General features: G+C 43.9%; 1 protein-coding gene across 4 annotated transcripts in view; it reads left to right on the top strand.

The window, feature by feature from the left end:
• Positions 1–522: 522 nt before the first annotated feature.
• The window catches only part of Ap1ar (adaptor related protein complex 1 associated regulatory protein), a 33,603-nt gene continuing 21,855 nt past the window's right edge, over positions 523–12,270 (top strand). Inside the window, exons 1-3 of one of the 4 annotated variants that reach the window (XM_052730457.1) lie at positions 523–877; positions 3,288–3,312; positions 10,521–10,526. In XM_052730457.1, the coding sequence (XP_052586417.1) occupies positions 733–877; positions 3,288–3,312; positions 10,521–10,526 (176 nt within the window). In that variant the 5' untranslated portion in view covers positions 523–732. The remainder of the gene's footprint in view (positions 878–3,287; positions 3,313–10,520; positions 10,527–12,270) is intronic. The other 3 variants (XM_052730458.1, XM_052730453.1, XM_052730454.1) reach the window with 3 other exon arrangements.

Genomic DNA, 12,270 nt, shown 5'->3' with positions numbered 1-12,270 from the left:
AGCCTGGAACTTTTCGTTTTTTAAAACAAACAAACAAAAACTGGCTAGTAGTGCACCATTAATGTCTATCCACCACGCTGGCAGTATAAAGACTGCCACGCAAACGGGGATATTTGAAGAAAACCCTCTTCGGGTCGTCTAAGTAATGGCAATGAGTCCATCCATAGCCTCTACCGCCAGCTGTGGTGCAGGTCTGGAACCCACTCCGCTGGGTGACATCCGACCCGCTGCTGCAGGCGGGAGGCTCGCACGCTTTAGGCACAAAAGTTCGAAGGCTGGGCTTGCGTTCCAGGCTCCCCGCGGGATCCTCCCCGCTCGACAGCGACGAAGAAGCCAGGAACGCCACCGAGAGAAGGCAATTCGCCCTCTAGGATCAGGGTTCAACACACAGTACACACACAGCCCCAACCTGCGCCTCCTGCCAGGCTGACACAGCCAACCCGGAAGCTGGAGGAAATGACGCACGCGCCGGCCGCCGGAAGCGGGGCCGCAGGAAGCGTGTCCAATGGGAGCCCAGGAGCGGCAGGGGGGCGTGGCGGCACGGGCCTCCCGCGGCTGCCGGGGCGGTGACCGGCGCGGGCGGGTGGCGAGTAGGCCATGCGGACGGCTGGCGACCCGGGATCCCACGGCCCCGCGCTCGTCCCTCGCGCCGCCGCGGTAGCCCGGAGCCCGCGTGCCTAGCGGCGGCCTTTATTCCCTAGGTCGCCGCCTGCCGCGCTCCGGCCGGCGCGGATGCAGCTGCTCCGCCTGGGCTCGCGCTCGGGGCTGGAGGAGGAGCGGCGGGCGCCGGGCGGCATGCGATGGGGAACTGCTGCTGGACGCAGTGCTTCGGGCTGCTCCGCCGGGAAGCGGGTCGGCTGCAGCGAGCCGGCGGAGGGTAAGCGACAGCGCAGGTCGTGGGAGGCCCGGCCGGGGATTGGCGGGGATGGTGCCTGCCGCCCCCGAGAACCCGCCTCGGGAGGCTGCGTCTCCTGTGTGCACCCGGCTTTGCCTCCTGGACACACCCTGCTTTGAGTTTGTTTAATGTCAACGCTTCTGTCTTCTGTTTTTGATCTTCCTTTGGGCCTTAACAGAGCAGGTGAAAATCTGGCCCCGAGGTTTGATGCCTCAGGTGAATTTTAAGTAGAAGTCACTTCTGCTACAGGCTCTCTGATGAACTCTTGTTTGGTAAAGAGCTGCCGGATCATAGTGCACTCTGGGCATTTAAGTAATTGGTGCGGCAGTATGGGATTCTTTTCATAGTAATACTTAGAAATTTTGAAAGGATAGCATGCCGTGATTGCTACTCGCTTGCTTGGTAATCGAATCCAAGTATCACCGAACATCGCTTCTCTTGTGTCGAAATGGATATGCTTAAGATTTTTCTCTCCACACCACCCAATAGCAAAATTTTTATGATTATTTCATTGTTGCACCTTTTATTTCCTAGAGTACTGGGGGGCGGGAGCACATAGCATTGATGCTGATTTTGTTGTTAATGAGTATTCCCCCCAGACATTTAAACCTAGAATTGAAAATTTTAAGCCAGCCACTTTATGTAAAGAACAAGTTTATTTTTGTACTTTCTTAAGCATATTGCCAAGTTTTCAGCCGATAGCATTGTTTCATGAAGCTTTCGGCATACATACTAAAACCAAGGGATTTGTAAATAGAATCTTTGGGTCATGGAGACATTATAAAATATGATTCACTAACCAGGCAGTATATGCCCTGTGATACAAAATGACTAGGTCTTTACTCTATGCAATCCCTAGAATCGGAGTGAATGGACTTAAAAGATTCCTACTTAGTTTGGTATTTTGATTTTCCTGATTTCTATACTGTTACTGTCACAGGGAAGTGACAGCTGTTTAATATTGTGATCCAAAATCATGCTACTTCCAAGTTTTATGAGGATGAACCCTTTCATTAAGCTATGCAAATAGGCTCACAAAGAACTGATGTACATCATCTTTGGCTTTATTATTAAGTGTTGTTGCCTTGGAAGGTGTAATGTTCTAACTCTGGGAAGGAGTGTTTTGAATTCTGTGGTAGACAACATATTTGACTTTGGAGTACATTACCTGGGTTCTGTAAGCACCTTGTGTTTTTTTTTTCCCACAGTGATTTTACAAACTACATTTTATATATGCTGTTTATTAAAATCGTGGATTCTACTGGTTGAGCATGGGCTTGGCAGCATAGGGTAGGAGTAACAAAAGGAAATGAGTGAGTCATGTGTACATTGTCTGTAGATATGCCATAATACATGGCCGTGAATCTGCTCTTCGCTTTTGGTAGACACCTTGGGTAAGTCTATGTGCTATGGATGCTGACATCTAAGACCATAGGATCATACCAATCGTGTTTCTTTTCATCTATAAGCATAGGTTTCAACAATTCCCCTTACTTGAATCTTCTGATAAACTTACTATTTAATATTAATTCTTAGCAGCATCTGGAATCATGCAGTTGCTTAAACACAGTAAGATTAAACTGCCTTTCAGTTTAGTTGCTATGATATTAGTCTTTTTTTTTACATGCATCTGAATAATTGATGGTTACTTCTAAAGGTGAAAAAATTTGGGTGATCACAAAAGTTTACCTTGATTTTATATTACTGTACTTATCATGGCTAGGAAAAAAAATAGGACATCCTAAGCTTTGTTAGGCTCATTTAGGCTGGACTCCACAGGGGTGCTTTGTCATTTGAGGCCTGATTTCTTAGCTTTGCAGATTTCCCAGGAGTCTCTCAAAATGAGATCACTTACTCTACACTACGCAATCTCAACACTATAATTACCAACTATACTAGAATGTGCTTTCATATTTCATATGGTAAGATAACTGTTGACTAGTCAAAATACCAATATAAGTGCTAAGGCAAGTTGGAGACCTTACTGCCAAGAAATAGAATATTGATATCCTAAGGAGTTAGTCTTCTTCATTTTGGGGGTTAGCCTACCAGCACAATTTGGAGAACTCCATGTGCTGGCCTGTTCTGTTTCTCTGGATGATATTAGAAGAGTGTGTGTGTGTGTGTGTGTGTGTGTGTGTGTGTGTGTGTGTGTGTGTGTGTGTGTGTGTAACTTTTAACATGCCCCTGTCTAAAGTGATCTTGAACTTCTAATTGTTCTGCCTCCAACTCCCAGATTCTGGGATTAGAGGTGTGTGCTCCCATGCCTGGTTCATGCAGTGCTGGGCTTCAATCCAACTGAGCTGCATCCCCAGCCTCCCTGTTACTAGTTCTTAGGTCCTTAGGAACCTAGTTGTGCTTTGTTGTGTTGCGTTTTAATTCCCGTCTTTAGGTCACTGTGAAATTGCCCACACTTGGTCCACTTAAGTTGTATGACTTATGCAAAGGCGTGATCATGTTTGGGGTGTGTAGCATGAATCTTAAAGAGTCTTTATTAATAAAACAAACCTGGAGCCAAGTATTGGGGTGAACACTGGAAGATCAGAGAGACAGAACAGGCCACAGCTAACCTCACCTGGCCAACTTCTCAGCTGATCCTGTTTCCTCAGACTGGAAGCCTCTGTGTCCTCATATCCGAATGGCTCTCAGCTGAACTGCTGCTCAAAACCTAAAAGCTGAACCAGCCAAATGCTTCTAGTTCCTGGTCCTCACACCTTATATACCTTTCTGCTATCTGCCATCACTTCCTGGGATTAAAGGCTCACTTCTTGGGATTAAAGGCATATGTCACCATGCCTGGCTGTTTCCAATGTGGCCTTGAACTCACAGAGATCCAGAGGGATTTCTCCCTCTGGAATGCTAGGATTAAAAGTATGAGTGCCACCATTTTCTGTATCTTTGTATCTAGTGGCTGTTCTGTCCCTGACCCTAGATAAGTTTATTAGGGTGCACAATGTTTTGGGGAACACAATACCACCACAGGGGTGCTCTGTTTTAACAGGTGTCAGACCCTTGGATTCCAGCAGCAGACTTGCTTCGAGGCAGTACTTTACAGTGATTTGCCTTTCCTCTCCCAGTGAAAAGGACTTTAGTGCCTCTCAATATTTAGCTACTTCCTGTGTGCCAGGCAGTATTCTAAATACTACATGTTATCTCATTCATTCTTTTGCACACTCCTGTCAAGTGGTGTTATCGAAAATTGTGTACTCTTATCTATCCAAAATGCTTGAGACCAATTTCTTCTTTTTTAATAGGACTTTAGAATATTTCTATACACAACACTCTTAGGCATGGGACCCATGTTGTAGTTCATACACACCTTTTACACTTGAAAGTGATTTCATAGTATTTTTAGTCTGCCTGTGGTTTTGCACTGTGTGCTTTAGACAGCACATTGTCTTACTGTGTTACCCAGGCTGGCCTCAGACTCTCCTGCAATTTGACCATCTTCCTGTCATGTGAAGTCGGGTGTGGATTTTCCACGTTGTGGCCTCATGTTGGCCCACAAAAGGTTTTAGAGCCTGGAAATTTGGATTTTGAACTTTTAGGTTAATTCTACTCTACTTGTACTTGTGTTACAGGCTGAAAACCAAAGCTTAGAGAGTCGAACTTGCCTAAGATAACAGAGCTGTAATTGCAGTCAAAGTCCCTCTGGAACCAGAGCCCTTATCTCTAACTGGTAATGGCTTGTAACTTTTTATTCTACAGATAGCGTTTGGTTACCCTGTGTGTCTGAATTGTCCTGGATGTAACGTAGGGACAGCTCAGCAGCTTGACCCTGTCTCGTGTGATAAGCTTGAAGCTGTGACTCATCTCTGGGCCATCACCTCCGTCTTCTCCTTTTTTTTCCTGGCTAGTCTTACTCTTGCTGTCATGATGGACTCTTCTGGTGTCTTTACCTCACTTAATTACCTTTACATGTATACTGCTTATCCCAAGGAAAGTTCAGCCTTTCCCGTTGCTTCAGCCTCTAACACTTCATACTGAAGACATGCTCTTGTCTAGATTTTGTTTTAGCCTCCCTTTACACACATGGACTCTGTTCTGTGTTTGTCTTAAGTGTTGACTTTCTCTTCACCCAACTAGTGGCTTGTAATTGTTCTCCTTGTACTATGTGCATGTCATAGTAGTTGGGCTTTCTAAAACTACACTGTATCATGCTATTTCCTTGTCTAATGACTTCTGCTGCTTTCTGTTTCCTAAAGCTAAATTTCTAGGTCTTGTTTTTCTCCTGTGGCAGCCTGATGAGTTTTGTGGAACTCATGCTCGTCGTATGTCCGTTTTATTGTGTGCATTTCTGTGTTTGAGTATCTGTAACTTCACTTTGTACTCAGCAAAACACATCAATAAAAATAGACAAGAAAGCTGGGCGGTGGTGGGGCATGCCTTTAATTCCAACACTTGGGAGGCAGAGCCAGGCAGATCTGAGTTCAAGGTCAGCCTGGTCTACAGAGCGAGATTCAGGACAGGCACCAAAGCTACACCGAGAAACCCTGTCTCGAAAAACAAAACAAAACAAAACAGACAAGAAAAAAACATTTTTTCCCAGTGTACTTTTGGGTAGTAGTGTGAAGCCCATGGCTTTATCTACTCCCTGTGTCCCAGTGAGTCAGTCTGCTCCTTCTGCATTCTGAAATCCTCTAATTGCTCACTTCCCGTTGCTGTCAGATACAACTTTAAACCCATCCTGCAGCGCTGCACTCGTCCTTCCTTCCAGCCCTTTCTTCCTCCAGTTTCTACAACTCTAGTCATTTCCATTCTTGTTTCCTACCTTCTCTGTAGAAGACCGCTCTAGTCACCGTGGCCGTGAACCTGAGGACCGTGAGACCCCTTCTTTCCCTCCACGTCACCTGTGTCTTCCATCCTCTGCGTCTCTGCTGGTTAGTTATGTTTGCTTGTTGTTGGTTTGGTTTGTTGTCAACATGACACAAACCTAGACCTTCCCTGAGAAGAGGGAATCTCAGTTGAGGAATTTACTCTATCACATTGGCTTGTACATTCCTCGTTTAGTGCTTACCCTAATTCTAGGATGAAGGCTAAAATCTGGAAAACCTTTAATGTGTCTTTCCAGATTCTGCATTATTTCTTGCCTAGTTTTTCCTTTCCTGTCTCTGTGTTACATTCTTCTTTGAATCCATTTCTTCCCTTTTCACTTGGATAACACCTGCTTACTCATCTTTCACTGGCAGTTCGAGAATTCTTTTCCAGCATTTTCTCAAAGCATCACCAGCGCTCTGGAAATAAGAGCTCACAGCACTGCTGAACAGTCTGTTCGTCTGAGCTCCATTTTCCTACTTAGCCTTCTGAGTACATGCATCTCAGGCCAGGCCGTGTCCTAGCTGATCTTGGCTTCCTGTTAAATACCTGGCTCCCAGTTAAGTTCCTAGTCCATAGTAGATGTTAAGACTTGTTGACTCTGTGGATACAGTTTCTTAAATAGGTCACTGTTTTCACGTCCCCCTGCCTTTTGATCTCTGATACTTCTGAACCACCCTATCCCATATCTGGGAATGTGCTGATTCCTCCTCTTCAGGGTGACTAAAACACAGCCTGGGTTGTAATTTACCTTCACATATACCCCATTTGACTTGTGAGATTAATTTTTATTGATTTTCATGTTCTAAATATTAATACATTGCTTTGCCTGTCAGTCAGTAACTTTGGGAAGGAAGAAAAAGAGAAGACTCAGTGTCGCACGTGATATGAAGTCACATATCTCGCTTTCCGAAAGCAGATGATGGGTGATTTTTCGGGTGCTGCAGATGGCATGGAAGCTGGAGGCCTGAGCTCCTGTTTGTTACTAGTTTCCTCTGGAGCACGCTCTTCTCTAGAGGTAGTGGCTGTTTGGGTTGTTTGTTTTTAGCCTATGTTTTCTGTCTTTGCCAAGCACAAAGGGAAGACCTATCTCCACTGGTCTTGCAAGGCATAAAGATAATTTTCTGAATATCCATTCTGAAGTTCGTCATTCGGAGGCACTATTAATAGTGACTATTTTGACTTTACGATTACCGGTTCTGTAAGGGCCTCCATAGATACATAACCACTAGAAGAACACCACGTATGTACAGTAGCTGCAACTGTAGATATAAAATGACATTTGTTAGGAGGAATTGGCTCCAGTGCAAACTGTCACTGTCTGCTGTGTGCAAGCTTGTGACCCAGGAAAGCCAATTATTTGAGTCCCAGTACCTGGGTAGAAGACAGCCAGGGTGTCAGCTCAAGCAATGAGGCAGAGAATTAGACCTGTGACTGTAGGCATGATATACTTGTGTTGATATCCCTCCCTGAGACATCTGTCAATTCTTATCCGTTCAGATTCAAGGAGTTAAACCTCGGCTGAAATATTTGATGTCAGCTGGAATACAGTGCCCATCATCATCTCTGTAATAGGTTTTGCCAGGAATATGATTTATAGCCTGCCCAGTCTTTTGTTTGGGGGTGAGGGATGGCTTGGGAGGCTTTTAATTTTTAGTCGACTTTGGAACCATTTACCTTGGTTGCTCATCATTTATTTATAATCTTCAACAAAATACAAAGGATTGTCTTACTGTATTCCACCAGGTAGGATATAAAATGAGTTGAAAAATTGTTCCACCAATGTGTAATTTTGAGTTTTAGAGTTTTTTTTGTTTTGTTTTTTGTTTTTTGTTTTTTTCGAGACAGGGTTTCTCTGTGTAGCTTTGCGCCTTTCCTGGAACTCGCTTTGGAGACCAGGCTAGCCTCGAACTCACAGAGATCCGCCTGCCTCTGCCTCCTGAGTGCTAGGATTAAAGGCGTGCGCCACCACCGCCCGGCAAGTTTTAGAGTTTTTTTAACCCACCATGCAGCATAACAGAAAAGCACTAAAAACTACATTTTCAGCCTGTTTTCAAGAAGATTTCAGTTTCTCTTAGTATCTATCTTGATAACAAGGTAGTAAATTTGCAGGAATCTCCGTTTTGTTTTTTTTACTTCCAAGCTAGCTAACTTCTTTTTTTTTTTTTTTTGGTTTTTCGAGACAGTGTTTCTCTGTGTAGCTTTGCGCCTTTCCTGGATCTCGCGCTGTAGACCAGGCTGGCCTCGAACTCACAGAGATCCGCCTGCCTCTGCCTCCCGAGTGCTGGGATTAAAGGCGTGCGCCACCAACGCCCGGCTTGCTAACTTCTTTTTATTAACACCCCATGTACCAACCACAGTCTCTTTCACTTCTCTGCTGCTCTTTACATGCTGAGCCCACATTCACGTTTCAGTAGTGGAATGACTGTGCAGGACGCTGTCTCGTGTTGAGACACCTCTGGGGCCATAGAGAGTATCTGTCTCTAAGTCATCCGTGGATGACTCTGAACTGCAGAGAGCTCCAGACTAAGAGAAAATACACTTGTTTTCTGTAATCACTGTACGGTCACCCTGGTGCCGGGTGTGCATTTTGTTACAGCAGTGGTCAGGTTTTGCCCCGGTTATTTTTTACCTCCCTTTTCTCCTGAGCATATGTTGAATTGATGAAAGTTAAGTGTACACATGTGACTTACCGTTTCCTTTGCAGCTCAGCTCTGTGTGACCCTGCCTTTTTCCTGAGGCCTCTCCTGGCTTCTCACATCACTGTTTCTCTCCTTTCACTGCTGTAAGTCTTGCATCTTTGACTTGCCCTGCTGACTTGTTTGTTCTGCCCATTCTTGCCTTTTGCTTCTTGCCCATTGGAACCCATTAGGGTTCCGACACTACTTCCCATCAGCTCTCATTGTCTGATCCTTCCCCTAGATCAGGTTTTTTTTTTTATCTGCTAAGTATTTGTTTGTCTGCTTCTCTCACTGACACCACCCTAGTCCAAGTGATCATTGCTTTTTTCCCTGCCCTCAAGTTGATGACATGTATTATTCATGCACTCACTCTGCATCCTCTCCACTCAGCTCCCTCAGACTCTTGTGGTTCCTGGCACTTGAAGCAAGCTTCTTATGCTGGCTCACCCAGCTAGATTTAAGGAAAGAATTATAGTCTTGTTCCTCTGTAATTACTTTAAATACAGTAAATATTAGTTATGTTTGTCTTTGCTCTCAGTGACTTTGAACAGTGCTCGTCCAAAACTCTCATTTTCGTACCTAATCACCCACTCATTTCTCTTCCTGTGTAGCATTATATTGTATATTGAAATACCACCATTTATCCACTCTATTGATGGACATTTCTGTTATATCAAGGGGGGCTGTGGGTTTTTTTTCCTTTGTTTTTGCTGTTACCATCCATTAATATTCTAATGATACCCCTTTCTGCACCTGTACAAGGGAGTCCCAGGAGTGAAATGACAGGACAGGTCCTTAGCTTATACACATCTTCATCAGTATTAAAATATCTTCCAGTTTATACTTTTACCAATAAGAGATTTCCATTGCTCCACTTTCTTAGTACTGAGAAGGTATTTTTTTTCCAGCTCATTAATGTGAAATGTCAAGTATTTGTACAAGAACTTCATTATAACCCTGTGTGCCTGTAACAAATAGAACGTGCATAAATTCTCTTAATGATAGCAATGGAAATAAATATAAGAAACTAGGAATAAATAATAGGAAATGTTTAAAACTACAGCAGTAGCCAGGCAGTGGTGGCACACACCTTTAATCCCAGCACTCGGGAGGCAGAGGCAGGTGGATCTCTGAGTTCAAGGTCAGCCTGGTCTACAGAGCAAGATCCAGGACAACCAGGGCTACATAGGGAAATCCTGTCTCGAAGAAACAAAACAAACAAAAAAATGGAAGCCTTGGCACAAAGATAGACAGGGAAAGAGAATAGAGTACCTGCAGGTGAAACACAGTCATCTTCATAACAAGGTGACTGCCTCTTGTCAAGTTGGAAGAGTGACTGCTTCACTGAAATAGAGTCAATGGAACTAAAAAAGAAAATGTTATTTTATGTATTTGTCCAATTCAGAGACTCTTCCTTCCTCATGTTCCTTCTCTTTTTTTCTTTCCCCAGCTCAACTACCCAAGGTGGGCAGCAGTGTCCTGGCAGGAATAACTCATTGTTTTGTTGATTTCTGCTGTAGACCTAGGGGGCCTCTGTAGGCAGAGTTTTCCTGTCTCACAGCCACTCTCAAACACAGTGAAGCTTATATTAATTACAAATGCTCGGCCAGTCGCTCAGGCTTCTTACTAACTACCTCTTACAACTTAACCCATTTCTGTTAATCTGTGTGCTGTCCTGAGGCTCCTGGCTTTTACCTCTATCCCAATTTGTATGTCTGACTGGTTCTCCAGTCGTCTGGCTGTCGACTCTTCTGACTCCACCCTTCTCCTTCCCAGCATTCTCAGTGTGGCTTCCCCACCTAACTTAATCCTGTCCAGCTATTGGCCAGTCAGCTTGTTTATTAAACCAGTCACAGCGACAGATTTTCACAGTGTACAAAGGGATTATCCCACAGCAGGCCTCCTCATACTTACTAGTACCGTCTTCTCTTGTTACTTGCTAAAAAGCCATACCTCCAAGAATCTCTGAACTGGGGAGCTGTCTCGCGGCATTGTTGTATTATCATAAATGAAATCAGTTTGAGGTTGAGTAGCTTGGTCCTTACCTACTTTCTTAAGTGTGTCTTGTCTTCTCTTAACTCTGGTGTTTGAAATCTCTATCAGAGAAATGCCAACTCTTCTTCCAAAAGCTTTCAGTATCTTTAGTCACCCTGTACAAATATGAAGAAGGCAAAGAATAAAGTTTTTATCTTCCTGTTTTCACTTATAAGCATGATAGGAAAAAAATCAGATTTTCCATTCTGGCTTGCTTTTTTTTTCTTTTAAGTAAATTCAGGGACTTTTGTACAATCTGACCCACTTATGTGCTAACAATAGTAGTTCTAAAAAGTAGGATGACTGTTTTCCTTTATTTATAGATAGTATGATTTAAATTATTAGACCAAACTTTTTTTGAATGTTGTCAGCTATTTACTACCAATGTTTGGTGAAAATCTTTTTTATGAAAAATGCAACCGTGTCTTATGTATGAAAGCATTAATGTGGATGGCATTACATGTAAAATGAACACAGCTAGACTCAAAGCTGCACACTTAGTCCTTGAACATGTGTGGTGATGCTTTTGGCTATAGAATTGATGGATTAAACTTGGAGAGAGGATGAATCAAAGAGGATCTAAACGTTTTTCACATCTAACCCTGCAAATATGCTGAAGAGGTTAGTTACCGAAGTCGATATTTCAGTTACTTTTGCACTGTCTTTAACATTCAAATGTCAAAACACTCCATTTGACATTTCATAGCCCTCCAAATCCAGACCAGTTACATTTCAAGTGCTTAATAGCACTTATCGCTAGTGGCTGTCATATAGGACAGTGGAGATCGCTCTGGGGTTGGGTAACTGTGGCCATAGGGGTACTGAGGAAAGGAAATTTCTATAGAACAAATGTGAAAAGTTCTGGGCACATGTGTGTTTGTAAGTGGGAGCTTGTGCTCTTCACTGTGTTGACATCCAGACTCTTGGCTTTGTATGGACGTTGCTCTCTAGGCTATACACTTGTTCCATTTCTAACCATCCTCATCCGTGACAGCTCCATCTTGATTTCTGCCCTGTACATAATACATTCCACCTGTCTTGTCCTCACAGCGCTTCTCAGTGCTGCTGTTAGCGCTGTGATCCTGGCCCATTGTTCTCGGTGCTGCTGTTAGCGCTATGATCCTGGCCCGTCATTCTCAGTGCTGCTGTTAGCGCTGTGATCCTGGCCCGTCATTCTCAGTGCTGCTGTTAGCGCTGTGATCCTGGCCCGTCATCCTCGGTGCTGCTGTTAGCGCTGTGATCCTGGCCCGTCATTCTCAGTGCTGCTGTTAGCACTGTGATCCTGGCCCGTTATTCTCTGTGCTGCTTCAGTGGCTTTCCCGTTGGCCTTCTACAGCAGCAAATCATCTCTAAGATCCCCTAGGGAAGATCTTAATAGAGCTGAGGGCTTCTAAAAAATCTGTAAAGAATTTGAAAAATTATGGACTTGAATATTCTAGTGAAACAGCAGTGATTATTAATGGATGCTGATAACCATGGTAAAAGGTTAATACAGTCCATTAACAATGGATGGGTTAGGATCTTGGGTGATTGACAAAAGGCTCACCCTTCACTCTGGAGCAGAACTGGGAGGGAGAAAATAAAAAGTCAGGATAGCTTTTTGTAGGAGATACTAAAAATATATGTTCCAAATTTGTTAGACTTAGCAGTCAGTGGTATGAGAGACTTGAGTCTTGGTGTCCTTCATGTGTTTAAGTGATAGTGTGTTTACTACAGGACCTTCGTGGACTGACACACTACCTGTGCGCTAAGGAAGCGGCATCACTGAAGTGGTCCTTAGAAACAGTTGCCCCTCTAACCATGTTCAAAATGTCTGCCATACAGAAAACGTGGAAAAATTGAGGA

This window comes from Peromyscus californicus, unplaced genomic scaffold (genome assembly GCF_007827085.1).
Source record: "Peromyscus californicus insignis strain IS unplaced genomic scaffold, ASM782708v3 Scaffold_9__1_contigs__length_137607984, whole genome shotgun sequence".
NCBI lineage: Eukaryota > Metazoa > Chordata > Mammalia > Rodentia > Cricetidae > Peromyscus > Peromyscus californicus.
This window is presented reverse-complemented; position numbering and strand designations above follow the sequence as displayed.